Source organism: Netta rufina (genome assembly GCF_964035555.1).
Source record: "Netta rufina genome assembly, chromosome: 2".
Taxonomy (NCBI): Eukaryota; Metazoa; Chordata; class Aves; order Anseriformes; family Anatidae; genus Netta; species Netta rufina.
Window position 1 is genome coordinate 136,471,264 of NC_140124.1, and position 25,848 is coordinate 136,497,111.

The 25,848-nt window shown below is 42.7% G+C and overlaps 1 protein-coding gene across 1 annotated transcript in view; it reads right to left on the bottom strand.

The window, feature by feature from the left end:
- STK3 (serine/threonine kinase 3) overlaps positions 1 to 25,618 on the bottom strand; it is a 136,935-nt gene extending 111,317 nt beyond the window's left edge. Inside the window, exons 1-4 of the mRNA XM_084281307.1 lie at positions 25,451 to 25,618; positions 18,051 to 18,131; positions 17,490 to 17,618; positions 13,746 to 13,860 (exon numbers count right to left, since the gene is read on the bottom strand). Of these exons, the coding sequence (XP_084137433.1) occupies positions 13,746 to 13,860; positions 17,490 to 17,618; positions 18,051 to 18,131; positions 25,451 to 25,473 (348 nt within the window). The 5' untranslated portion in view covers positions 25,474 to 25,618. The remainder of the gene's footprint in view (positions 1 to 13,745; positions 13,861 to 17,489; positions 17,619 to 18,050; positions 18,132 to 25,450) is intronic.
- Positions 25,619 to 25,848: the final 230 nt, after the last annotated feature.

The window sequence follows — 25,848 nt, forward strand, 5'->3', positions numbered from 1 at the left end:
TCTATCAGAGATCCAGTAAGAGTGAATCTTTTGCAGGTACCAGACCCCTTAAGAACACTTCTTAGATTTTGATCAACATCTTAGAATAAAAGAAAACACACCCATATATACACGATTCATCCCATGTGATGCAACTTTAAGGAAATACAAACAAACTGTTCAGTCAACTGAAATGCCATTCAGTTATAGCAGCTTGTTGGTACTTTAATACAAGAACTAAGCAAATAAACTTCCAAGACATGCTTGGAAATGCAAGAAGCTACAGAACCAAAGATGAATATCCTAATTTGGCTGCAACACCAGGTTGTAATTTCCCTCTATTTTCACAATCCTGTCCAGAAATTAAGTTAAGCAATAGCAACTCCTTCCAGTTTCAGTTCTGAAAGTGCTGGTACACATCTGCAGCTCCCTTCCAAAAACAAAACCAAGAACCAAAACCGCTTACAATCCCTCCGCAAGCCAGCAGGATGACTCAACAGAAATGAAAAAATGATGAGTCAGCAAGATGATCTGCACCTGAGTTACTCATAACTAGCTTTAATTATTTAACAAATAGAACCACTTCCCTATTCCTGCTTCACTCCAGCCTCATAAAACCTGGGCGTGGAGCCCAAGGGCACAGTTACACATGCACTTGCTTAGGCTGCAGTGCCAAGCTCCAGTCCCTCCTTTCGCTGAAGCCTACAGCAGTAATTCCTACTGTCAGCCCTTCCACTAAATGACTGGAACTGACCCTAGTTAAAAATAAACCTGCCTGCCAAATTATTTTTCCAACAAATCAGTCCCACAGTTCAATTAACGGCACAGTCAGTCAGCAGGGACATAGCAGAGTTAGGAGCTGCTCCTTCCAAATAAGTACACGCTACTACACCCAGAGATTTTCAGGGACTTGTATGAGCCTTTCCCGATGCAAGCAGACAACATACTCGATGGTGGGACAAACTCCACGCTCCTCGGCAATTGGTGACCGCCTCCACAGCGCATTATGCATGCCTTGCCTGCCATTTCTCTCCGAGATCTTGCACAGTGATTCTATTCAGTGGCATGCTGCTCAAAGCCTTTTTTTGTGCTGCTTCTTCGTGCTGGCTGCTGCGCTGCTCCAAATGATGTATGCTGTGAGAACCATGAGAACTACAAACCCTGTTGTGTACAGCAGCTTTCCTGGCATTGCTCTGTCCCTGGGGGAGTGAAACTGCCTACCTGCTCTGCAATCAAGATAGGACTCCAAAGTCAATTGTACAGTAAACTGAACTATGGTCAGAAGGATATCTGGAGGAAGAGACAGCCCAGAGTGCACGAGCCAGTAGTTTTCTGGTTAAGTGCAGTAAAATATTATCTGAAGACTCACACTGCATGCAATCCAACTTCTAGCTATTAACAAATTCAGTTAAAGAGTTTATGGTATGCTGAATGTAACACTTTCTGCTGGAGCTTCGCCAAACCTACCCCAGCTCAGAAACAGCATCCCTAGTCTCTGATGACTCCCACGCAATCATGAATATGCATATTAGGAAGACACCACCAACAACGAAAAACAGCACGGACAAACGTACAGTGAGATCATGCAACTCACTGCCTGCTTTCCTCCAGAGTCACATTATGAGGAACTGATTAAAAGTCTCTGAAGGGTAGGTCTCTGTTCAACATGAAGTATTCTTAAGGAAGCAAAGCCCTGCTTGCAGTTCTTGAAATACCAGTGGGCAAATAACATGGAGATCTCGGGGTCACCTCTAGATGGAGAGGTGCTTTTACAACTGCATAGCAAAGTCCAGCTCTCAAAAGAAGGTAGCACAACAGCTGTATCAAAAGCTCGACCAAGAAGCTAAGGATCACGAAACCAGCAAGTGAGAAGAGGGTGTACTGCAGCCTGCTACACCACATAGGTTGTGCAGTGCCTGTGTTATCCTCTTGAATGACTTTTGTCTTGCAATCCACCCACAATAATCCTTGTCACAGCAAACAACTTGTTATCTACTAACTCTAGTTCCAACAGTAGTTTGATGCAGAGATACTAGTGCCATCAATAACCAGCACACAGTACAATTAAAACTAACAAAGCTATTTAATATTTTAATACGGGGAATATGTTACAGTCAGGGTTACTATCCTGGTCCAGATGTGTGGTTCTCATGCTGTACTATTGCTAGATCGAGCCATATGGGTGTCATGTTTCCTGTTAAAACAGTTGATTTATTTGATTCTGAGGTTTTAGACATGCAGCACCATTCTTCTTCAGAGCATAGCATGCTCTGTACATTGCACCTTCGTGCAATTTCACAGTCGTCATCTTTCTGCTTCACTTCTGATTTCCTGTTGTGTCCAGATCCTCATTTATCTCCTTGGTATCTTTGGCTAGCTCTGGTTCTGTGTGCTATGTCTCTCTGATTGCTGGTGCTACCCTCTAAACATGAGTCACCCATGAAACAGCTTCAAATCCATCGTCATCAAAACCACATGCAAGTCACACATTCAGAAGTACGAGAATGAAAAAGACAAACAACTCCATAGCCTATGTAAAAGCATCAAATAACAAAGGCAATCATTAAAGTGGAAATTTGGGACAAATCAGCTCACAGCACACTCAGGTGTTTCACATCCATTCAGAGGCCAGCTAATCTACGTGTTTCTGTTCAACTGGCTGTGGATGTCACACATGGGAGACTGAAGGGTGCATTTATACAGCCTATCACACACTTCCTAATCCATGCAGCTGTTGAGACAACTCATCTAACCAGGTTCTCTGCTCACAGCCAGTCACTCTTCTTCCTGAGGGCCCCTTAGAAAGCTCAATTGCTTTAACTGCCTATGTCCTTTCCCAGCTGCTCTTTTTACACTAAGTAATACATGCACATTAAGCCTGATGCTTCCAGGAAGTATCACATCACTGCATCTGAGCAGACTGATTAGATCAAGCACACTGGGTTGGTCCCTTTTCACGGCAAATAAAGGGCCCATGGGATAATCATTCCTTCCCCAGAAGAAGCTATGACGCTCAGACATCAACCAATCTCATATCACCACTCTTCTTCATTTATGTGAAAATAAGGCTGGACTAACAATGATGCTGAGATGGGGAATGTGAGCAAATAAGCATGAGAATTGAGACACCTTTTCTGCCTGCAACAGTTCATAAATTACCCTTCGAGTAAGGCAGAAAGCTTCAGAGAAAAGTGTTATGGTTGCAGCTCTAGACTGAAGCCAATGTTAAGTTCTGGTTCCTACTCTGACTGCTACAAGCTTTAATGAGATTAGTTTCCCAAAGCCAATAATTATCTGAGTTTCACTTTCAGAGCAATTGCCTTTGAGACTTCTTTTATAAGTAGTTCTGCACACTCTATGTGAGGACAGTACTCTTCAAACAAATTCACAGCCTGTGTCTTGAGTGAGATACCACATCGTGACATTTAAATTACTTATGCTGACAAGGTGCAGTCAAAGACTGAGTAATTGCTCAAACTAAGGTATATAATCCCTTCTCTCTTCCTATATTATATATAAGAGGACAGCTCAATATTATGGTATTGAAGGGAAAAAGAACTCACTGCCAAAGGAGAATTACTAATTTTACAGAAGTAAAACTTAGGCACAGGATCATATGATAAAGAAAGGGAGGCAGCAAGTATTCTTCCTACTAGACCTAAATCATTTTGCACATAAAATCATATGGAAATTGTGCAGTAATAGACATAGTGCCTATCCACAGCAATAGCACTGCACAGGTGACAGCAAGCTCTTCAGATTCAAGGTTTTGACTATGTAATCCCAGTAGCAGGACTTCTGCAATGTATCTTGAATAAAACATGTAACAGATCCCATTTTCTTAAATTAGGACTTTTCAACCTGGATAGCTCAAAATAGCACTAGGAAAACTGCAGCACGTAGAATTCCAGTTCTACCTGTAGCTCAAAAAAGAGTAGAGCCCAGTAGCAACATAAAGTTATCTAATCATCATCTAATGGCTTGTATGGAAAGTTATTTCAGGAAATCTCATCCATCTCCCATGGTCACATGCTCAACAACAGCTGGCTGTAATTAGCAGACAGTGAGATCAAAAACTGATTAGAACAGGGAAGTTGGACTCAGCAGGCCTTATTCTCCACTACCAAGTTTCAGCTTGCTGAAGGACAGCTATGACGTACTCAATAAGTTTAGCAGATATTGATGACAGACTTGGAACTATTACAGAACAACACAAAGCCTCTACAGCACTGTACGAAGTACAGACAACATGGGAAAATGGAGTTTAACTACAATTCAGTATCACAATGTCACACAGAATCACAAAATGGTTGAGGTTGGAAGGGACCTCTGGAGATCATCTGGTCCAACCCCCTACTAAGCAGGACTACCTAGAGCACATTGTGCAAGGTGGCATCCAGGCAGGTTTTGAGTATTTCCAGAGAAGGAGACTCCACAACCTCTCTGGGCAACCTGTCCCAGTGCTCTGTCACCCTCACAGTAAGGAAGTGTTTCCTCATATTCAGCCAGAAATCCCTGTGTTTCACTTTGTGCCCATTGCCTCTTGTCCTTTTGCTAGGCACCACTGAAAATAGTCCGGCCCCATCTTCTTGACACCAGATATTTGTACACATTGATAAGATCTGCCCTCAGTCTTCTCTTTTCCAGGCTGAACAGGCCCAGCTCTGGGCCTGTCCTCACACGACAGGTGCTCCATTCTCCTGATCTTCTTCATAGCCCTCCTCTGGGCTCACTCCAGCAGCTCCATGTCCCTCTTGTACTGGGGGCCCACAGCTGGACACAGTACTCCAGGTGAGGCCTCACCAGGGCTGAACAGAGGAGGATCGCCTCCCTAATGCATTTTGTCATGACTACACACAGCTGTCATCAGCATCTATTTAATTAGTTTGGTTCTTCAAAGTCATTTTCTGACAAAACACTGTGATTAGAGTCAAGAAGCCCAGTCGAAGCCCTAGACAGAGGCTTCATAAAAGAGTATCACCACACGTCTTTCAAGCAGGAGCCACTTACTTGAGCTGTCACTGTTTAAAAGATCTTTACAGTGATATAAAACATACTTGCAAGCAGATCACTTTGCTCACACTCTACACACCTGTTCACAGCACCACCCTTTGCTGCTCACCCACACCAACCCTGAAAACGTTATGAAGAGAAACCTCGAGTCACCCATGTGAAGTGAACAAGGGGCAACATGACGGTTTTCTTGCTCCTGCCAGGGCAGGGAAAGGCCTCGAGCAGAAGCAAGTGCATCTGCCGATCACCACCCTGATAACACCAGCAGAGCATTAGGGTTTTTATCACCACAGGAACATCAGAGGATTGCTGGGGAAAAAGAGGATCTACCTCACAAAACAGGCCAATGGTGTCCTTGCTAAAAAGCTTGCTAACCTAGTACACAGCTGCAGAGCCGAAGTGTTGCTGGAATTAGAGACATGACAGGGTAACTCACACAACCAGCTCACTTTGAAAGATGAGTACAGGCACCTCACACAATATAAGTGGGACTGGGCAGGGGAGGGTTGAGCTCTACACAGACACACAGTCTAAAGGCACATAGCTCCGCTATGGGACACCCCAGAGCTCGCAAGTCAAAAAAAAAACAGAAGGGTAGCCCAAAAGGTGAATGTCATCATGCTGTTTGAAAAAAAAAAAAAAAAAAAAAAAAAAAAAAAAAAAAAAAAAAAAACCACAAAGAGAAAACGTGAAGCCATCCCCATCCACAGCCCTGGAAGAAGCGCCCCTAATTACAAGCTATTGTTCTGATGAGGGGGGGTTCAACCACCTCAATACCTCTTGATAGGGCAACACAGCAGAGTAGAAAAAATTCCAGGTGTGCACAGTAATAATTGTCACTGCAGGCACTGTACAGGCCCACAACGGGAGGTGTTCCACTGGCTCAGCTGCTCATAAGCAAGGATAACTCACCAGGCATGTCAGCATCTGCAGTAGCTTTGGCAGTGACAATGAGATGGCGAGCATTATGATACAGAGGCAAGTGACAGAAGCAAGTAGCAGAACCAGATTTCTAGATAGCAAACCTTGGCTTGCTAAAGAAATTAGTAGGTGGGATCCCAGCACATGCTGCCCTGAAGGGTGATGGAACCTTGGAGAGCTGGTTGAACACCAAGGGTAACCTCCTCAAAGCGCAAAAACAGTCCATCCTGATGGGCAAGACAGTGAGCAAGTATAGCAGGAGGTTATTTTGATTGAACAGTGAACAAATTTTGGCCTTCTGCCAAATGAGGTGGTCAATCTGTTAGCAAAAATGCAGAAAAAGTTCCTATCCATCTTTTTTTGTCTCCATTAATTTTGACTCCATTTATTAAGGTTTACTCTGGATCTTAGGTCTCTCTCCCTAGCAGCATGTTGGAATGAGTTAGAAACGAGTCAGGAAGCCCTTCTGTGCTGTGCAGATGACGCAGCCCTGGCACAGGCTGCCCAGAGGCTGTGGGGTCTCCTCCTTGGAGCCCTTCAGCAGCCGCCTGGACGTGGTGCTGGGCACCCTGCTCTGGGTGTCCCTGCTTGGGCACAGGTGGCACCGGCTGGCTCCAGAGGGCCCTGCCAGCCTCAGCCACCCTGGGATTCTGTAATTATTGTAATAAAATGAACAAAAGCAATTCCACGGGAGCAGATGAGATGCATCCAGAGATGCTGAGGTACTGGCTAGTGCTAACCTAAAGGCTACTTTTTATCATCTTTAAGAAGCTAGAACAACTAGGGGACGTCCCTTAAAACACCATATTGAAAAAGTGCAAGAAGGACGATGCGAGTAATTACAGGCTGTTCAGTTTGTCCTCACTCCCAAGACATTATGGAACCAATCCTTGCAGAAGCTGTTTTCTACACACGAAAAGGATAAGAAGAAGACTAGAAACAACCAGCACAAGTTTACTTGAGAGATGTCATGCCAAATTAACCTGGTCACCTTCTCAGAAGGATGAAAAGAGAACAGTGGATATCATTAACATGGACTTCTGGAAGGCTGTTGAAAATCTCTCCTATCTTTTTTTCATCCAAACTAGGGACTCAGAGCAGATGAGGATGAACAACTGGTTCAACTGCTGGGCACAGTGGTGGTTCAAAGTGTAACCAACAACCAGCTGTAAGGGCTATTTCTTAGGGGTTGATTATAGGGTAAATACTTCAACATCCTCATCAACAACCTGGACAGCAAGCTAGGACATACCCTCATAAAGCTGGTGGGCAACACAAAACAGGAGAAGTTTTCACTACACTAAAAGGCAAGGCTGTCACTTAGAGGGACCTCAACAAGCTGGAGGAAATAAATTGACAGCATGTCAGGTTGAACTCATGAAGTTCAACCAAGGTGAAGCCCTATACCTGGGACACACAAACCCCATACCATGCAGCAGTGTGGGCTGCTGCTCAGTGGGGCAGGTAGCATCACTGCAGGAAATGTCTGGGGTGGGGAAGGTCCCAAGAGAAGCTGAATGTGAGCCAGCAATACACCCAAGCAGCAGTGAAGGCTCACCATATATCAGTCGTCACTAGGAAAGCAGTCAGCAAGTTAAGGCACATAAATATTCCCCTTTATTCAGCACTTATGAAGCCAGATCTGGAACATCATGCCTGGTTGTAGGCTACTGTAAAGAAACACTGACAAACTGGAAGGAGAGTGGCAGCGGACCACTAAACTCTCTGGGACTAGAGCACATCAGTTGAGAGGATATTTCAATGCCATTTCTAACTAAGTAACGTGAGGATTTAAAAGAAAAACAAAAACACCACACTACAACAAAACCCACACACAGAAGAGGCAGACACTCCTCAGAATTGCAAAGAAAAAGCAGAATAGGCAGCAGTCACAAGTTGCCACAAGGAAAACTCCAGTTAGATCCAAGAAGAAATAAATCCAGAGAGAGATAAAAACTGTTGAACCTCCACCTTCACAGATTTTTCAGAACTCAAATAGACAAGGTCAATCTAATCAAACTTCAAAGTTTACTCTCCCTGAAGCAAAAGATTGGATTAGATGACTTCCAGAAGGCCCTTCCAAATTACTATTTGTTTCAAATCAGTGGCACGCTGTTCTCCTTTGTCACCATCTTTAAAACATCCAGAGGATGCTACACAACCACTCTTCATACCAAAATTTCTCATTTTCTGAATACTTGTTTTGCAGTCATATTCACATATAGTATAGGAATAGTTACTTTGGAAACAGGTAACAGTAGCTCTAACTTGTCCTTCTTTTGTACCAATTGACCAATATATAATACTCATCTCACTTCTGGCACACACATAACAAACACTTGTTTTCCAAGAGACGAACACTAATTTTCTGCTATGAACAAGTTTCCAAGCAAATTGATACTGTTTTATTGCAATGTCTCAAGAAAGGTCTATCAGTTTGAGATTCAGACAACAACCCATTTCTGAAGGGACTTACAATGCTATTCTAAAGAGCTAAGAAAGAATAATTCCTAAAATCAGGATAATGCCACCCAGAAGTTACAAACCAGCCATTTGATCAGAGCCATAAAAAGGATTTTGCTAGACAAGCACCTAATAGGCTGCAAGCCACACTGCAGAAGCTAGTAAAGGCTATTTTGGTTTATAAGGTTAAACATTGAAAGGGATAACCAAGACATCTAGGATCAACCCCTTGCATGCTACAGACAACTCACTTTGGTCTCCAGAACAGATGGGATTAGGATGACCCAGTTAATCACGAGCAGCCAATGAGTAAGGGCATCCCCAGTTATTAGTACAGAGGCAGGGCTGGTGTGTCAACAACCTCCCCACCACCACCCCAGGATGTTCACAGCAGCCAGCAGGACACAGTATTGCTTCACACTGTAATTATCTCCTCCCATTGCCAGCTGCCATTGAGAAGAGAGTCCCATTCCTTCTTTTCCCTCCCTTTCCCCACTACTCACTCGTAATGCCTCCCTGGCATCAGATTTGCCACTGTGCTGCCACAGCGGGTCTCGAATTGGCTCATAGGAGCTCATTGAAGGCTCAGACCTTCAGGCTTGTCCAAGATCACCCCATAACCACCCAATCGCTATATCTGAGGTATGGAAATGGCACGAACACAGCAGCCAGGTTGGAGGATAGCAGGGGAACCACCCTTCTGGCAACAACCCACTGCCTGACATATCAGATAAATGAACCGCCCGAATCAGCCACAGAGAAAAGCAGACGAAATGAGATACACAGCTCTGGACTGGTAAATGCCACACCTCAGGTGAGTTAGCAGGCATCATGAGCTTGCTCCAGTGCTGCTCATCTGCCTGGCACACTCGAAAAACAAAACCCAAACAAGCAGAATTATAAAGGTTGAATTAGCTTCTGAAGCAGCAGCTCAGGCTTCTCAGATGAGATGCTGCTCCTGTGAAGTTGAACACTTCTGAATACAAACAGGCCAGCAACAGTCATCAGTCAGAGCTTAACTTAGTAGTCTGCTTCCTTCATTTTTTATCCAGTAGAGCAAAGTGCAGGACTGTTCACTTTCTAGAAAAAAAACAGAACTGCTGAAGTATGGAAAACACAGCTACAAAAAAGGGAAGATCTTCAGGTTCTTAATTCAACTCTCTTTTCCTCAGTTTCTTTTTCCTTAAACATGGGGAAACAGGAAAAACTTTTCTTTGGCCCAACCGCAATCTTCATTTGATAACTCAAGAAAATTAAGCAACCTCTAAAACTCTTGGTGTTGGGGGCTATTCAGTACACATTTAACAAAGTAAGAATCAATTCCCTCCTCACTTCCAAGTGAGGACATCTGTGTTTACTTGTGAAAAAATACAAGTACAGTGAAACCCCTTCTTGTTTACATTAAAAAAAATACATAGAGGTAAGCAATAGAAAGCTGAAGTACTGCAAGCAACATCATTCAAATAAGTCAATCCTTCCATCGCAGAGTAGTCCAGGTAATCAGATCAGCATTTCACAAAATGAAGTTCTGTTGTTTTTCAGTCATCATTAAAAAACTCATTCATTCATTTACTTATTTTATAAATTATAGGAACAACTAAGGGAATGTGCACCAATTTCAGGTTACTAAGGTTAACTTTTTCATGCGGAGTTTCAATATCAACAGTTAATTTTAGTAGAATGCTAATCAAACTGTACAGAGCTTTATTAAATTATTTAGAGCTCTTTCAGACAGCCTAGAATTATACTCAGGGAGAATAAATGGAATTGAAAAGGGGAGACTAATTTCAGAAGAACACATTCTTAAAATAAGGTAATTTCAGCAAAATTAGAGCAATTACTTCTGTTTCACTAACTAGACACCATAGGAAGCAATCTTTTTTCATTTTTAAGTTTAATCGGTAGAAGAATAGATACTTTTAAAAAATATACCAATTGCAAAAGTCAAATTCTTGTTCTCTCTTTACAAGGGGAGATAACAGTATATTTATACAATGACTGATGAAGACCACCACCCCGCATGCTTGCCAGGGAAGACTTCGAACCACTTCACGTTGTCTGTTTTTGTGGCAGAAGAATATTTTCCACAAGCTTACAATACCAGAGGCTTGTAAAGACATATGCAAATTCAAGCTCATTTGGAGGTTTTAAATGCAGTGCATAGACAATAACAATTGTCAGTCTGAACTGTCTCACGCAGACAGAACACTGAATAGCTTCCATATTTAACGATAAAACAAAGGAGACTGGATGGCAACCCTCACCAGTATCTACAAATTAAGTACTCAGTCATATTCAACTTCCAGAATTTCAGCATCATATGATGCAGGGAGACGTTAAAATTATGAAACATTTTTGGGGGGTAGAGCAGAAGAATTCAAGCAAGTTCAAAGCCCCTGACTAACTCTTCCAAGATTTGTGAGACATAGGCACACAGTGAAAAATAGAGGATTTTGCTTGGCTGTTTTATTATTATACACACCACAACACCTCCTATTTAACAGGATAACAGTTCTATGTAGCCTGGTAGTCTACCTTCATCAGTGGCTTAGAGCAGGCAATTAGAGAAGAACATAAGAACACATCAAGTAAACAGTAATACCCCTCTGCTTCACCCTCCCATAAGCAATCTATAGGATACTCGATTTCCTACTCCAGATATTGAATATTTGCATTCAGCAGCAGTTATTTTTTTCTTGGTCCGGTTCAATTCCTTCTAAAAACAAAATCTATAGAATCTTCTGTAACTATACAGTGGACACATGGAGAATTTCCACAAGGGTAGAAAACATTTTTTGCTTTCAATCTAATAGAAGTGATAACTTTTAAAAAAATAAAATAATGAACAGCACAAGGGCACATCTTACTGACTTCATGCCACTCATGCTTTTCTAAACCTTCCACTATGCCTCCCCCCCGTTACCTCTGCTCCACACAACTATCCTAATGTATTTAGTACATCCTTATTGAGAAGAATTCCTTACTTCTGATCATTCCTGTCAATCCTCTTTTCTGTGATGTCCTTGACACTATTTTACTCTTTGGCAATTCCTAATATTAAGCTCAAGTGCTCTTGAACCTATATAAGATTTTGCCACTACCACCACCAAGCTAAATGCATGTCTTCACATTTACTTAAGCTTACTTTCTCAGTCACACGCACTCAGTTTCACAAAGCCTCTCAAGTCTTTCAGTGTGTTTCTCGTAGTAAAAACAGTATCTCATCAGTATTTCTACCCTCTTTCCCAAAGAGGATAGCACAGACTCGTGTTGATTTCCCAAAATGACTTCTTCCTTGCTTCCCTCCTTCCTATTTTTAAAAGGGTTATCCACCTGTGACAGAACTTTCCATTCACTCCACTACAGGTATATTGATTGAAGAGCCTCTGGTGTGGAAGTCTGTCCAAAAATCTTTTGATACCAAGCACATCCACACCAGCCAGCATTATTCACATGCCCAGTAACTCCTTTACAAAATTCTACTAGCCATGCACAGCATGATTTGCTTTTACAAAAGGTATGCTGACATTTCCCTCACTACATGTATCCATCTACTTACTGATTTTATTTCTTAGAATTTATGCTATTTAATCACATCAACTTGAACCACAAGAGTTGGTTTCTCTAATCATTGGTACATATTTGTTCCGAGACTAAAACATCTTTCCCTTAAATCTCTAATATCCTTAGTCTGTTAACAACCTAAAACAGATATGAGAAGCAAGATTGCCTGCTTTTTTTTTGTGTTTGTGTGTGTTTGCATTTTTATTTAAAAAAAAAAAAAAAAAAAAAAAAGCTTCATTTGAAATAAAGAATTCTAGCATTTTAAAGAGGTGTACACACAGGTTTAGTCCCCTCCATATCCTGTTTTAAATTGACTTTTTCTTTTTTTTTTTTTAAGTTGTGGTTTAGCTTGCACTATTTCTTACTGGAGCTACTAAACCTTCTCAGTGGATATTGTCTGCCTGGAATTCAGTAAGGCCTTTGACACCATCTCCCACGGGAACCTCAGCTGCTAACACATGAGCTGGATGAGTAGAACAGCGCAAGACCTAGTTGTGGGCTAGTACTAGCCACCTACCCCAAGGGTTAGCCTTAATTAACATCTTCATTAATGATCTGGATGATGGGGTAGAGCACAGTCAGCAAGTTTGCAGAGGACACAAAGCTGGGAGAAATGGCTGATACACCTGAGGGCCGTGCTGCCACCCAGAGGGACCTGGACAGGCTGGAGAAATTGGCTGACAGGAACTTCACCACACTCAAAAGGGAGAAATGCAAAGTCTTGCACCTGGGCAGGAACAACCCCAGGCACCAGCACAGGCTGGGGGCCTCCCTGCTGGGAAGCAGCTCTGAAAAAACACTGCCAGGGGTGCTGGTGGGCACCAAGCTGAGCAGGAGTCAGTGACGTGCCTTTGCTGCTAAACCACCCAACAATATTCTTGGCTGCAAAGTATCACCAGCAGGTAAAGGGAGGTCATCAGTTTAACATCACAGTAGCCCTCAGGCATGCCACCTTTTCTTTAGAGGCTCCCCCTACACTGGACATTACCCTACTTCCTAAGAAGTCTAACTCCACCTTCCCTTACTTGTTTTTTCTCCCCTAGGCCTAAACATTATTTTTCCTCTCCTCTCTCTGCCCCCACTCACGTGTGGTACAAATATTTCAGAGTACCATGACAAAGCGTAGAAAGCTAGCAAGCAGAGTGCCATCTCATAGTACTTGTTAGTCAAATGTTTGTCTTATATTACAGGCCACCACTAGAGACAATGTCCTCAAAGGATCAAAAGATTGTTGGATATCTACAAAAAGTCTTACTTTAGCAGATTCTATGAAAAAATATCAAAGCCTGTTTCCTACAGGTTTGCATCTTCCCCTACATTACTGCAACTATCACCACTCTGCAACTCCTCCCTGCAAATCTCCCTTTCAGTTCCCTCTCACATTCCCTAATTGGCATCCCTTTCCCTTCTCAGCCCTTGAATAATACCCAATTACTTTCCATGCTCCCTAATTACCGAGTAGAAGCAAGACAATCCTGTGCCTGCTTTCAAGTCATGCATATACTAAACGGCCTGCTAATAGGCCATCAGGTGGAAGAAGCCACACACAGTTCTACATTTCACAAGGTAGTAATTTTTAAGAAACTTACAGGACCTTCACATTTCAAGATGCATGTTCCACTTCTCATGATTACATCAGGGAAGAATGGATAAGTACTTTCCAAAAATACACAGTTTTGCACTGGTTGTGCAGTTGCTAAGTCCCATCACATCAAAGGTCTCATCTCGCAACTCTGACAGCTTCTAGTCTTAATTCATGGTTTATTTTAAATACGTGTTACATACATTTCTGGATGAAAACTCACCGTTTTGTTACGAAGTCTAATTATGTCCGAAACAGAGCCAGCTCCACAGTATTCCATAACAATCCACAGATCAGTGTTCTTAAAATAGCTGCCATAGTACTTGACAACATAGGGACTGGATGGGGAGAAAAATAATTAAATAGATGAACTCTTAAGAAAATCAGTACAAGTGCTGTTAAAAAAACAAAACAGTTTGACAGACACTAACACAACCAGAGAGTAAATTTAACTAAATACATTTTAAAACTGTAGTTAGCACAACCAATGCTTTGTTGAAACAATAACATTTGGCTGATTAAGAAAATGATAAAATACACTACTAAACATATCACAAGTTTTCAGTGATCTTCATATAGACACAGTTTTCCCAAGCATTAGTCTTCTGATATAAAGCTTGGTTTTCTCCTAACTCTAAGGACTTTCTAACATTTTTTTCTTTTTAACTCCTCTCAAAAAGCTACTGGATGTTTTCCTTCTTGCACTAGTGCCTTAAAAACAAGTAATCTTGTTTTCTTGTCTTAGTACTTAGCAAAAAAACATGGAGACTCCCAAGTGTTTGTTTTTTCAGGCATGAACTTACTAAGTTCAGATCTAGGCTACTTTATGGAAACAATCTAGTATTGGTTTGAACTGGACTTACGGATCTGCAAGTGTATTTTCATAGTGAAACATCGCAAGTTTATGACAGTACTATATCCTCACATTACACATTCATTTCATACTCTGTCATATGAGGCATGCTGCCTCTGAGGCGCATGCAAAGGAAAGGCATAAACAGATGTGGTAAAGACATAACAAGGATCTTCCTCCACAAGAGTGATCACAGATGCTGTATTTATTGAAGAAAAGAAATTTTTCCCAGGAACTTAAGCAAAGGAGGTTACAGTTAGATTGCAATCAGTCTCCTATAAGGACAGCAAGTAAAATACTGAGACCTCAGTAGCTTCTGGTCAGAACACCTGCAGCATCAGGTAGAACTGAACAGTTTTTTCTATCATGGAATTATTTTTCTGGATGGACATGTCTGACAGCAACTTGTTATTAGAAAACCAATATTATAAAGAGTTATTTGACTCCTGCAACTTAATGCTCTCTTTCTATACATTGATTAAAACCAACAGCAAACCACTAAAGAGCAACTGTTAATGCTATAGGAACTTGCCTTTACAGGAGGCAAGGTGGGCCCATTCCCTCCTCATCATTATTCCTAAGAACACAAGTACTACACACTGATCTTGCTCCTGGGAAATTCTTGATGTGAGGAAAATCACTATTATTTCTACGGAAAACTCACCGATTTTTGTGACCATCTCTTGTGAGACTTTCACTGTACTAGTATTCCCAGCAGAACTTATGTTTTCATACAAATCAAGGCAAGACAGTGCTATGCAATCTCAAAACATTGTTCATATTTACCTAACACTTTGTCCCATGTAGGTACATGGGACAGTCTTTTCCATATCAACTGCTTGTCTTAGAATATGCATTTTTCCCCTAGAAACTATACGGCACAATCAGTGTAGCTAGTTCTAGAAGCAGGCATGGGGGAGAAAGAAACAGTGTTAGGATTCGGGTATTTTATTTGAGATGCTGCAACAACAGCGCTTTCCTATAACATCTGTTGAATCATCCCACATGAAAAAGAGAGCCCTAAGACTTTCTGTTGTGCACAGTCCCTTCCTCCCACCAGGGCTACACATTACTGCCTCTGCACTGAGGAACAGGACACAGAAGCAACCACATGGTGTAGAGCTGCAGCCCAGATCTCCTTTTCAAACAGAATAGCTGCATCTCATCCGGTGCAGGAAGAGCTTGTGTTCTATAATTCTAAATCCTTATTCCAAAATACAAGAATTATACAATAGTACATGTACTACTACTAACAAAATGCTCTATGTTGCTAGAGGAGAAGCAGGGAACAAAGAGGAAAAGCAAAGAAGAAAGGAGCAGGACAGGGGATATGAGGCAGAGATGAGTAGGCTCACCTAGGAACAAGAATGAAACCTGCACAAGAAACATAGTACAAAAAGAAAGCTGAAAATTTGAAAAGATCATCAAGTATCACTATTTTTTTTTTTTTTGTCATAGCATGCTGTATTTCACAGACACTGTATTTCAATACTGATCGCAAACTAATGGCCACTGCTTCCCACCAGCTCACAAGGCACAAGGCTGTGCAGAGCCTAACAGCTGCTGTCCTAGCACTGACCCCTGACAGGACACCTATTTCTGAGAATTCACGAGGTGCTATTTTTCTACTCATTCAATACCTTCCTTTAAACAAGAGGAAAGACACGAAGCAGTTGGAAGATGGAATTAGGAGCACAGCAATGAGAACAATCCACGTAATTGTATTTTCTCTTTTCAGTATACAGGAAAAGCTGAGGATCTACTCTGGGAATCTTATCTAGTTCCACCATAAAGCAGACAAACAAGACCACTGCTTTCCTTTTTAGTATATGCCTGTTACAGAGCTTCGACTGTCCAAACAGATGAAGTCTCACAGGGACAAAAAGGATTAAGAGGCTCCTCAAACAATACTCAAGGGTCCCAAACCATCTCAATATCACCTGAAATAACCATTTTACACATCTTTGTGGACAGTGGGGAAAAAACATGAATCTTTTCCTTTTCCTTCCATTCCTCTGCCCACAGATTTAACACGCTTCTTGCGGTTCAAAGCAGTCAAGACCAGAAGGGAATGGATTAAGGTTGTATGTATATATAGGCTGCAGATACCAAGGGCTTGGATCAGGGCTTGCAGGCAGAGGTGCTGAAGAAGTCTGAAGAACAGCCCATTCTCACGTGCTACTGCCAAACAAGGTCAAATTTTTCATTTAAAGACCATTTCAACAGCACAAAAGCATAACCACAACTGAGAAATAACAGACCTCTTGCTATAATACAATTCACCAAGATAATAAACTACAGCAATCAATATTTTAAACAAAGTTTCTTCCAACTTGAATTAGGCTTCGAGTTGCAAACAATATTTTTTATTTTTTATTTTTTATTTTTTTTTTTTTACCAATGAGCAGACTAAAATCTCCTCCTAGCAATTCTTAAGATTGTGTTTATAACCTCTCAGCCAGATTATTCCAAAAAATTAGGGGAAAAAAAAATCCTACTTCAGAGAGAGGGAAGAAACAAGAAAGTTTCTGCATCTCTGAAGGCACTTTCTCTTCAGGCTTCCATTCCTACAATACTAAAAATCCTAAGATTTATTACTTGTGAGCCAGGGTAAGGTAACAGTCCTTCAGAACTACTTAAAGATTGCTCACTTTTCAAAAGATACGTTCCTGCATGAAAAAGACTAACAATGGCAGACTGTTTTGGAAGTTAACATCGAGCCATTAACCTCGTGCTAGAAACATTTTTATTGATCTTCTGAAACGGATAATTCAGAATTCGCATTGCCTAAGAGCATAGACAGGAAATATTAACCTTTTGGGCTTGCTAATGCAAGAACAGTGAAGCAAGCATGGGGAATTGTAAGCAGATGCAAGTACTTATTCTTTCAACAGTTTCTATGATGTACACTGCTGGTCCTTCCTTCAATCCAAGGTAAGGATAGGAGTCGGTCCTCAAAGTGGTTGCTTTATGTAGATAGTCCAACATAAACTGTTTTAAGTTTCCATATAAAAGTTCGCAGCTGCCTATATTTCAACTATATTACCAAAACATTACAAGTACAAATACATTTTCACAGAAGTCTTAGAAACGAAGCAGAATTGTTATACCTACCTGTCACATTGTTGCATTATAGAGATCTCTTTAATTATTTCTTGAAGATCTGACTCCACAGGGACCTGCTTAATTGCTACAACTTGTCCAGATTCTTTGTGTATTGCTTTAAACACGCTACCATAAGACCTAAAAGAGGGAATCAAAGTGTTATCCTTCTTACAATATAAATTGCTTCTCACTTCTAGCATGAAGAAAGTCATAGAAGCCATATGTTCAACTAGAATTTTGAGGCTTTTGTCAGGCTGCAAAAATTTCAGTTCCATCAGGACCTCAGCAAAGTTGTGACTCTGAATAATGAATCTTTGTCAAGATGTAGCACATCTCATTTCCATGCAGGCACAAACCGTTGCTACCTCAATAACTGAGGGATATCAAAAGCACATAAATAGATTTGGGGAAGCATGGAAGCTTATTGACGCATGCATTTGCTTTATTATTAAAAGTTGCCTAGAGAAGCATTCCTTAGGACACTTACTCTCTCTGTAACTTAATATTCCAACACATGCTTTATATACTGCCTCCCTCTGATCCCATCCCCTCATAAATAGCTGCACTTACCCTTCACCAAGTTTCTCCAAAACATCAAAGACTTCTTCAGGCTGCTTAGTTAAACTATCTTCACTGAGCTTTTTCAGTTTGCTAGAAGAAAGACAAAGATTTTTGTTTATTTTTTTTTGCAGGGGAGAGACACAGAACTCAAACAACTTTTTCATACAAGCACACAGACAGAGGAAAATGACTGTAAAGAAAAACATTGCAATGAAAATAAGATGTCTAATTAAAACGCAGTAAGATAATTTTATCAACCACCATACAACTTAGAGGAAGTTATGACAGTTTTTGTCATTATCACTTTCTCTCTAATTTTTGCTCAACTCAAAGCAGCATGGGACATATTCACTGTCTAAACCACTTCCTCTGCTAAAGCAGAAACAGCCAGAGAACACAGTAAGGCACACCTTTCATCAAAAAGCAGCCATCGTGCAAACACATGGTCATTACTGACTAGAGTACCCTATGTCGTCATTATCTGAGAGAGTATAAACCAGCCCTTCATCCATCTGAAGGGCTGGGATAACGAATTACATCAAGTTAAAAGGCAGAACCCAGAGTCAGGATGACCCTAGGAGCGTAGGGTGGCACCTCAGCCACACAAATGGTAGCAAAGCACTTCATTTCCATGAGGTAAGTACTCTAAGAGTTGTTGGTAGAGTCCTTTCCCCATCTTGGTGTATATACACAGGGACAGGTGCAACAAAATCTCTGGTTAAACACCACTGTGATTATTTTTTCCTCCTCCAGTCTTCTGTCAGTTGACAATCACTCCATATCACTCTTATTTCCCCCAGCATCTTCAGCTCACTCTCACTACTTACCCTCTGCCCCTTCCAACCAGCCCTAGTCTCTCCCCAGATGCCTCGCAGATCCAAGAACACAACCTGGCTGCAAGCTTTTGATGAAGCTGACTCCGAACACTGAGCAGGAAAATAGAACCACCCACATGGTGCTGCGAGGCCGTGTGGCTGCAATGTGTAAATCCCTCGCCCCGACAGATACAGGGGGCTCTGCTACAGGACTGGAATCACAAGTTAACTCTATGTGGTAGCCAGGGGTGCTAGTAAAGGAGGAGATGAGCCGAAGAATAATAGCTGGTGCTGTAGGGTTAGATAGATCCGATGTATTCCATATGCAAGAGGAAAAAACGGGGCACGAGGGGAAGGCTTTGAAGCACTGCAGATCATTGAGACCTTATGGAAAATACGTTATCCTGTGACACTTTCCTGGAAATGAATACGAAACAGGGGAAGGGAAGGAGGCACGGACAGAAGAGATTGACAGATCTAACATTAGAACAGCAGCACTGAAGAGCAATGCCTTCATATTAAAATATATATTTATGTGATAAACAGAATTAAAAAAATAAATAAATCAACAGGTGAAGTGCTTGATGAGGCAATTCCTGAGCCAAAAGTGATTTGTAACTGCTTACCATCTAAGTAAAGACAGAAATGTAAAGAAAGTGGCTAAGTGCACAGGTCATACAGACTGGTGTTAAGGAAAGCAAGCAGCGTTGGAGTGCTTACACGCCTGCATTTACACATCAAATACCTATGTGACAGATGTAGCAGTGGTTTGAGTGTGAAATTCATCCGTGATCACTAATGCAAAGCGTAGGAACTGCTCCAAAGACCATGCAGTTGGCTAAACTGAACAGGCAGGAACCTGGAAAACCTGCATGTTTAAGGGGGGATAAAAATCTCCAGAGCCAAGGAAATTCAGAACCCATGAACACAGCCAAAGCAGCTGAAAACTCAGATGAGAGCAGCTAAAGAATGTCTGCACAAGCAGCCTACAAATCAAACACAGGAACACACAACAATCTGCTTTCTTTTTTGCCCTCTCTCTGCTCGTTAGAAACTAAAAAGATGGAACTTAAAGTCTTGCAGGAAAGTGCAGATTTTGTTACCGAATGAGTAAGTCATAAATAATAAGAAATGGAGGGAGGAAGACTTTGCATGCAGGTATTAAAGAAACAAGTCATTTATTTTGATTCTTTTGTTCCAATTTTTTCCTGCCCCTCTCTGAACAGGTTGCCTGCATCCTTAAAGGCAGCAGTCACAAAAGGAAAGTTACTGCAGTCAGTCCCTGCTTGCCACCAGCAGAAAGCGTTCGCAGAATGTTTGCAATGCCAGTAGAGCCTCAAAAAAAAATAGAAAGCATGACCGCTTGCTGAGTCTGTCACTCGACTGAAGAGCTGCATAACAAAAACATACTGAGCAGCACAGTCCAGAGACTGAACTTGTTAGCAGCTGGAAGAAAACCCTGTGAGCTCTCCCATAACAGGGGACACTTCCACCTGCTCTAAAGAACAGTGCTTGCTAAAATAAGGGGGGCAGGAATCCGTTCTTAACGTCTCTTCAAAATGTGCTTCAAGTTCTCACTTCTAGATCTGTCTTCTGAGCAACTTTGCTTCAGGAAAGAGAGCTTTGGATTATGCTTAATACCAAAGGAGTTTCAACAGCACCATTAATGCCAGGGTGTTGGGGCTGCTTGAGAAGAGCTAGGGAAGTAATTGTGACCAGCCACGAAATGAACAAAACCAACATCCCTGTCAAATAAGAAATGACCTGGACTATTCAAGAAGCAGCCTAAAGACAACAAATAAATAAATAAAAAAAAAAGCATACTGCCATTAAAATTATTTTCCCATTACTCAACTCTGACAAACACATCATGAGACCAACACTGAGCACTAGCACAGCTAAGCACTAAGCCTCTTTCAGGAAGGAAGATATGCCAGCCTCAGGAACTTTATCACACACACTGCTCAAAGTACTCCACGCTGCTTTACAAAGATACAGTAAGAGTACAGATGCTAGGTCCGGAGTTCAGAGGACACTATTAGTTGGCACTGCAGTTCTTTGGGCTGCGGGAAGATCCTCGTGGCTCGGGCTGCTTAAAGCTGGGGATTCTGTTAACCTTCTGGAAACAAAAATCATCAAACAACAGCACTTGATATGGCCTGAAAGGGTTGCAATGGAGAAAGCCCTTAGTGAGAAGCAAAGCACTAAGTGGAATAGAAAAAAGGAACGTGGATATCAACATCACATGTTATTATCACTGTTCTTAAAAAGAAGCAGCTGGAAATAGGGACAGGAGAACACATCTAAGACTTCAGAATCAGCACGTGAGTGTGGCCATTCCCCAGCACCTGTCCATCCTGCCAGCCTCACCTCCTGAACACAAATACATAGGAAAACATTCAAAAGCATCACTGCTTTTTCCTAAGCATGAAGGTGTTCTGCATTAGAAATTAATGTTATCAGCCAGCTCCAAAGCAGTTTAACACAGGATCCAACTGCCATGTATAAACATAACCGTAAGAAAGTCTAAAGAAGTGGAGAAGTTAACCATATAAACCCTGGGGAAAAAGTCATTCTGTTTGTTTGCTCCAGAAAGGATGCCCAGAGCATCAGGTAGTGACTGTGGGCAATTTCAAGCTGTCCAGAAGGAGAAGCCTTCCTACGAGCAGGACAACCAACTGAACTACACGTCTGGGACAACAATTTTCTCGTTCCAAGCAGGTTTGACTTGCTGCATAAGACCTAATTCCTTAAAGAAGGAAAATACACCCTAACAAAAAAGTTCACTTTCCTAAGTCCAGCTGATGGGAGACAACATCCATACTTATTAGTATAACTGGAACCTGACACATCATTGAAGTACGCCAACAAAACTAAGTACACAGAAAAAAAATAATAGTTTTAGAAACAGTGAAAGGCACCCAAGAGTACCAATCCCAGCATAAGGACCATAAAAATCTGAATTGGGACCTAGGAGAACAAGAGATTCCCCTGCCCACCTCCAACCTATAAAGAAGAACAAGTTTGTCCTATGGTCATTATGTACAAATTTTACAAAATAAATTTGGGATGTGTTAAGAGAGGTAGGTATTAAGAAACAAGAAAGTTATCAAATAAATAAATAAAGCAGGACTAAAGAATACAGCTCCAACAATTACTGTCATGAAAGACTACTCATGGAGACTACTCCATGACACTCAAACGTGTGGTTTATTTTGCAGAAGAACTGGCACACAGAAACATTTAAAAAGAGTGGCTGGGATCAATTATAACAATGCACTAAAAGTGATTCTAGCAAGAGAAGTCCCTGTAGTCATCAGAAATAGAAGTGGCACGTGAAAACCTTCAGACATTTACACTGGTTTACCCAGTTGACACAAGGAGACTCAAGTTTAAGAGTTTACATTATTATACCGTGTGCTTATTCTATTATGTACTTCCATTTAGCTTTCTACCAATAAGACCCAAGCAAACCTACACCTGCATCCTACCATTTTTCAGGAAGAACTTGACAGTTGCCATCCACATGATGTTACACACCCATTCACACGAACATTAGCAACTGGGCATTTTTCAGACAGTTCTGGTTACTTTCCCTTGCATGCAGTCTATTTCCTTATATGTGCAGGTTAATTTAAACAGGAAAATGCAACAATAATAGCAGGGACAAATCACTAACAACTCAAAGGCAGACTCTGTAGCTGAAGCAACTGTCAATCACTTGTAAGTGACTACAGAAAGGATATTCACTCTTGATATAACGAGGAACTATAAATAAAACACATCTAAAACAGAAATTCAGATGCAAGAAAATTTGTTTTGTCAATCACCGTGACAAGAGTTGACTATGAAACCAGAACACCTACTCTAAATGATTAAAAAGTAAACAATTTTTCTGAAAAGAATTGCTCAGATGGCTTTTCTTACTGTTGCTTTATCGGGCAAACACTAAAAGCTTCTGATGCCATTCCCATTTTAAAAGCTCCAATGGCCTAGCCTGTCACTTGGACAGCATCTCTGCTCTCTGAAGGGCTGTTTTAAGACTTGCAAGCTTCTACACAAAGAATTTTTGTGTGTTCATTTACATGGAACTGGGAAATGAATCCTACACCTGTAAGAAAACACAGATTTTAAGATGCCTCTGTAGTTTTGCAGTGTTCATGTGCCATTCTTGCTACCTCTGGACGAATGTCTTATGTGAGACCTACTGCACGGGCCCTGTTGCTGCAGTAACTCCTCCCGTGGACAGCGGGCACCAACGTAAAGCAGCCTGATCCCATCCCTTCTGCCAGGAAAACACGTTTATCCAGCCCAAGTCACCACTGCTTCCCAGGCAGACATCGAAAACTCGGCCCACGAAATCAGGGAACAAAAGCAACCTGTACTCCTACGCTCGCAGAAGGGGGTGGCCCAGCAGAGCAAGAACTGTTGGGAACAGCCAGCGAACTGTGAAAACAAACAGATCAAGAGGATATACATGCACAGACCACAGACTTCAGTATCTCATAAAAAAAAAAAAAAAAAAAGCCTTCCCTCGCATTACAGAAACAAACCTACCACAGTCTCGTGACATTTAAGTTCCCAGACATAAAACATCAAAAAAAATCTGAGAAGCGTAAGAAGTGGCCAGAATTTAAGAGTTCCTTCATCAGCTTCCTAGTTCCTCCTGACTCAAAACTACGGATTTAGATACCTCCCCAACATCTGCTGGGCTAGCCAGACTTACAGCTGGGTAATAAAGTTAGAGCAAAGCCTAGATCTTCAAAACAAACATCAAAAAAGGAACAAGCAGACAAGACTCGCACACAACCCTGTAGGATATGCTAGCTTCGAGTTTTATTTTCAGTCCTTTGGTATCACTGGAGCCCAAGCTTTGCAGCAGTGCCTGTAACATTGTTTACTTCTCAGACACTCCCATTTCTCCTAAATGCTTACTGCTGCCTCTCTTATTCCCTTTATTCGAGGCATGAAGCGCTGTCAGTCCCAAACTACACTGCAGGCCTCTCCTTTCTCCCCCAACCTCATACCCTAAATTCATGTAAGCTTCATGCAGAGAAGCGGCTGAAGCCTGCTCTTCTAAGTCTCATAACTAAGCACCCTTACATCCCTCCAAAATAAAAGAGATTGCAGAAAACGTATTTGTGGGAAATCTTGTTAACAACGCCATTACCACTCCAGGAAAGAATTCAGCCAGAATCCCACCTGGCGGCCTCCACGCATTCAAGATCCTCTTGGTAATTTCGGTGCTACCCATCCACCCAAATGTGTTGGGTCAAACCCAAGACGAGGGGCTTCACCCCAAAGCAGAGTCGAACTCTACGTAGAGTCAAAGGCTCATCACTGATCCTCACATCAAATTAAGCCCATCGTGGTGGCTTCTTCTGAGACATTCGGTTTGGGGACAGACTGACCCTGAATTTGGTGCAGCTTCTGCAGCAGCCAAACCTTCAGCTTGGGCTCCGGGAGCACGATAAAGGCACTAATCTGCCTAATAACCACTAATCAGTTCCTCGTTAAACTTTTCAGGAGTAGATACTGCCACTCCACTTACTGCTGGAGAAAGACCGATAAAAGCTCACAGCTGCACTTTCCCCAACTCCTGTCATCCCACAGGAAATCACTTTAAGGAATTTTAAGGGCCCTGAACCCAAACAGACGTGCTTAAAGGGAAAAAAAATTATTTGTTATCTTCCGGACCAAGTTTACATGGAGCAGTTCCTATATTTTTCGTTACATTAACAGGAAGCGGGAGCAAAGCACTTGTAGCTCCCACACAAGGGCTGGGTAACTGCGACCTGGGCAGCACACGGCCGCTTCCCATATAGGATAAGGGCATCCCAGTGGGTAGTGCTCCACTTTAAGCATTTCCCATATAGGATAAGGGCATCCCAGTGGGTACTGCTCCACTGTAAGCACTTTCCCTATAGGATAAGGGCATCCCAGAGAGTACTGCTCTACTTTAAGCACTCCCCATATAGGATAAGGGCATCCCAGCCAGTACAGCTCCACTTTAAGCACTTTCCCTATAGGATAAGAGCATCCCAGCCAGTCCTGCTCCCCTTTAAGCACTCCCCATATAGGATAAGAGCATCCCAGCCAGTCCTGCTCCCCTTTAAGCACTCCCCATATAGGATAAGAGCATCCCAGCCAGTCCCGCTCCTCTTTAAGCACTTTCCCTATAGGATAAGGGCATCCCAGCCAGCCCTGCTCCCCTTTCAGCGTGCCCATTTGCAAACCAGTTCCTCGCCCTGCGCTGACCGCCACGTTTAAAGCAGGTTTCACCACGTTACACCGGGACAGCAGGCAAAGGCCGGAGGCTTAAATTAATAAAAATAAAGAGGGATTGGGGCGACCAGGCGGGTCAACACCGGGGCCAAGCGGGGTGCTGCGGGCACGGAGCTGGGTGCGGGCGGGCAGCCCCCACCCCGCCGCCCGCAAAGCGCAGAGCTCCGGGCCAAAAAAAAAATAATAAAATAATAAAAATTAATTAAAAATAAAAATAAAATAAAAATAAAAACACGCCCGCTCCCACCCAGCCAGCCCCAAAAGGCCTCCGCTCGCTTCCGGGAGGGGCAGGAGCCCCCCGGCCGTTACCTCTTGGGCGCTGCCTGCTCCATGCCGCCGCCTCCGGCCCCCCCCGGCCCCGCCGCCACGCTGCGGAGCGGCCCCGGGCAGCCCCCGGCCGGCGGCCGCCCCGACCCCGACCCCGCGGCGTGCGCGCTGCGGGCCCTTTAAGCGCAGCTCGCGCCCTCCCCCGGCTGCCGCCACTGCCGCTACCTCCGCGGGGTGGGAGGGGCGGGGGGCGGTGGCGCGCGCGCTCATTGGTGGGACGCCGCGGGGTGGGGAGCGCTGGTTGGTCAGAGGGGAAGTCGATCAAATGAGGCCCCGCCCGGCGCGCCACGGGAAGAGCGGGAGGGAGGGGGGAGAGGGGGAGAAAATGGAGGTCGGCCCGCGGCGCTTCGCTCCCGGCGCGCTCTGTGCGGCGGGGCCCC